General features: G+C 35.9%; 1 protein-coding gene across 3 annotated transcripts in view; it reads left to right on the top strand.

Moving 5' to 3' along the window:
• The window catches only part of LOC111087977, a 36,124-nt gene that overhangs the window by 25,315 nt on the left and 8,874 nt on the right, over positions 1 to 1,935 (top strand). For all 3 annotated transcript variants that reach the window (XM_022396583.1, XM_022396581.1, XM_022396582.1), the window contains exon 5: positions 1,492 to 1,629. In XM_022396583.1, coding sequence (XP_022252291.1) covers positions 1,492 to 1,629 — 138 coding nt within the window. The remainder of the gene's footprint in view (positions 1 to 1,491; positions 1,630 to 1,935) is intronic.

The following is a 1,935-nucleotide window of genomic DNA, read 5'->3' as shown; positions in this document are numbered from 1 at the left end:
TTCAAAAACAAACAAAACAAACAAGCTATTCCAACACTATTTTGTTTTAAAGAATTATTATGTTCTTGCAAGAAAAAGCGTGATTCGGCATATTTCGTATTTGGAGCCAGACTAACATTTCGAAAAAGAAACACACACACTTTAACAAATTATTTTAAAATGTACATCCCTGAAGCTGTGTATAAGAATTTGAAAATTTAAAAAGCGTGTGATTTTGCTTTCAAATGACGTTTTACATTTACAGTGCTTAGCAGTGTCATATGTTCAATAAGCCAAAATTACGAATCGTGGTAGATATTACTCGCCCCCCAGTGGCACAGCGGAATGTCTGCGGACTTACAACGCTAGAAACTGGGTTTCGATATCCGTGGTGGGTAGAGCACAGATAGCCCATTGTGTAGCTTTGTGCTTAACTTCAAACAACAACAACAGATATTACTCAATCTCATACAAATCGTTAGCATTAAATCTTACTTGAATTTTCACTCATTAGGTTTTAATTATCTAACACTATACAGATCCAAAAGTGTACATTTGTCTTATTTAACTACTAAAATTACTGCACACGAACAAAATAGAACTGCTTGAAAGACAGGTCACCAGAATGGTATTGAACCAAGATTTGTTTTAAATATTGTTACGTGCTTGTTGCATGTGTGTTACACACAGTTTCGCCATATTTCTACTTTACCATTAATACAGAGAATTGTGAATCACCTTTTCTGCTTTGTGTCCCATTGAAACAATACCTTTCTGGTTGCATCTGAGTTAAGAGGTTTTTGGCTACTACAGTTTTCATAATGTCCTTCCTACAGTACAGCTGGAAAAAGTCACAATTTAACAATGTCTTAGGTCTCGGTTACTGGGGCACACTCTGTTGCATTTTAAAAGTTTGTCCAATAATCATTGTCGACAAATTATCTATCAACTGTCACTACTAATAAGTTTTAATGACGTATGTATATGTATATTAACAACCAGACAAATAAATTGTATCATATAGATGCTCCAGATAGACAAATGCCCATTATCATTCCCCCTTTGAAGTCGAAGAGATCTTTGCTTTTACCCATATCCTTGTAAGTTAACTATGATATGATTACGTGTCTACATTTATTTATAGAGCTAAAGCAATCACCTGACATACCACACGTCTATTTTACTTAAGCAAATGAGTGGATTATTTCACCTATACATGTGGTGAGGTCTTAATAAAGTGGCCAGAAAGCGTTGCATAACCCTAGGCGGCATATTACGTAATAATTATGCAATCCTCAGGCAGCATCCTTTGATCTCTACTCACATGGCGACCCTCACTGAGGCGGCATCCTTTGGACACAGGACAAGCCCCTTAATAATGCTATCTGTGTTTTGCTCACCATGGGTATTAAACGCTATTTTTAGCGTTATAAGCCTTTAGACTTACCACTGAGCCATAGTGGGGATGAGGCAGAACAAGTCCTAATATTAATTGTTGAATAATCTTTTCAGGAAATGGAATTTCAGACATCACAACAGCTTCAGCTTAAGGAATTCGAAGGCAATGAAACATGGTCTATTTTCGAATGAAATGCTAACGGTGCTACTTCTAAGTAACGTAATTTCTCTGACAATTGGTGGAGGTATAGGGTAAGTTAAATCTTAACTAGTTATATCGGAGGTTTTTTTATAAAAAAATTATTTTATTTACATAAACTATATTTTGGCTAGTCTGTGATAAACAACCAGCAGGGAATGGTTATAATTCTATCAATTTAGACGAATTTTCTTGCCTATATCAATTTTGTGTAAATTACATACTGCCGCTGAAGTTCAGTATCTTTACAGTTGTTGCGTCAGCGAGTCACATGACTAGTGTGACGCCATGTTTCCAGAACTATCCCGTACCTTGGCGAATGCTCTAGTATTTACTAGATATAGGGTAGGCTGGTATAT

The sequence above is a fragment of the Limulus polyphemus genome, unplaced genomic scaffold (genome assembly GCF_000517525.1).
Source record: "Limulus polyphemus unplaced genomic scaffold, Limulus_polyphemus-2.1.2 Scaffold2935, whole genome shotgun sequence".
Lineage (NCBI taxonomy): Eukaryota > Metazoa > Arthropoda > Merostomata > Xiphosura > Limulidae > Limulus > Limulus polyphemus.
The sequence above is the reverse complement of the archived record's forward strand: the minus strand, read 5'-3'. Positions and strand labels throughout refer to the sequence as shown.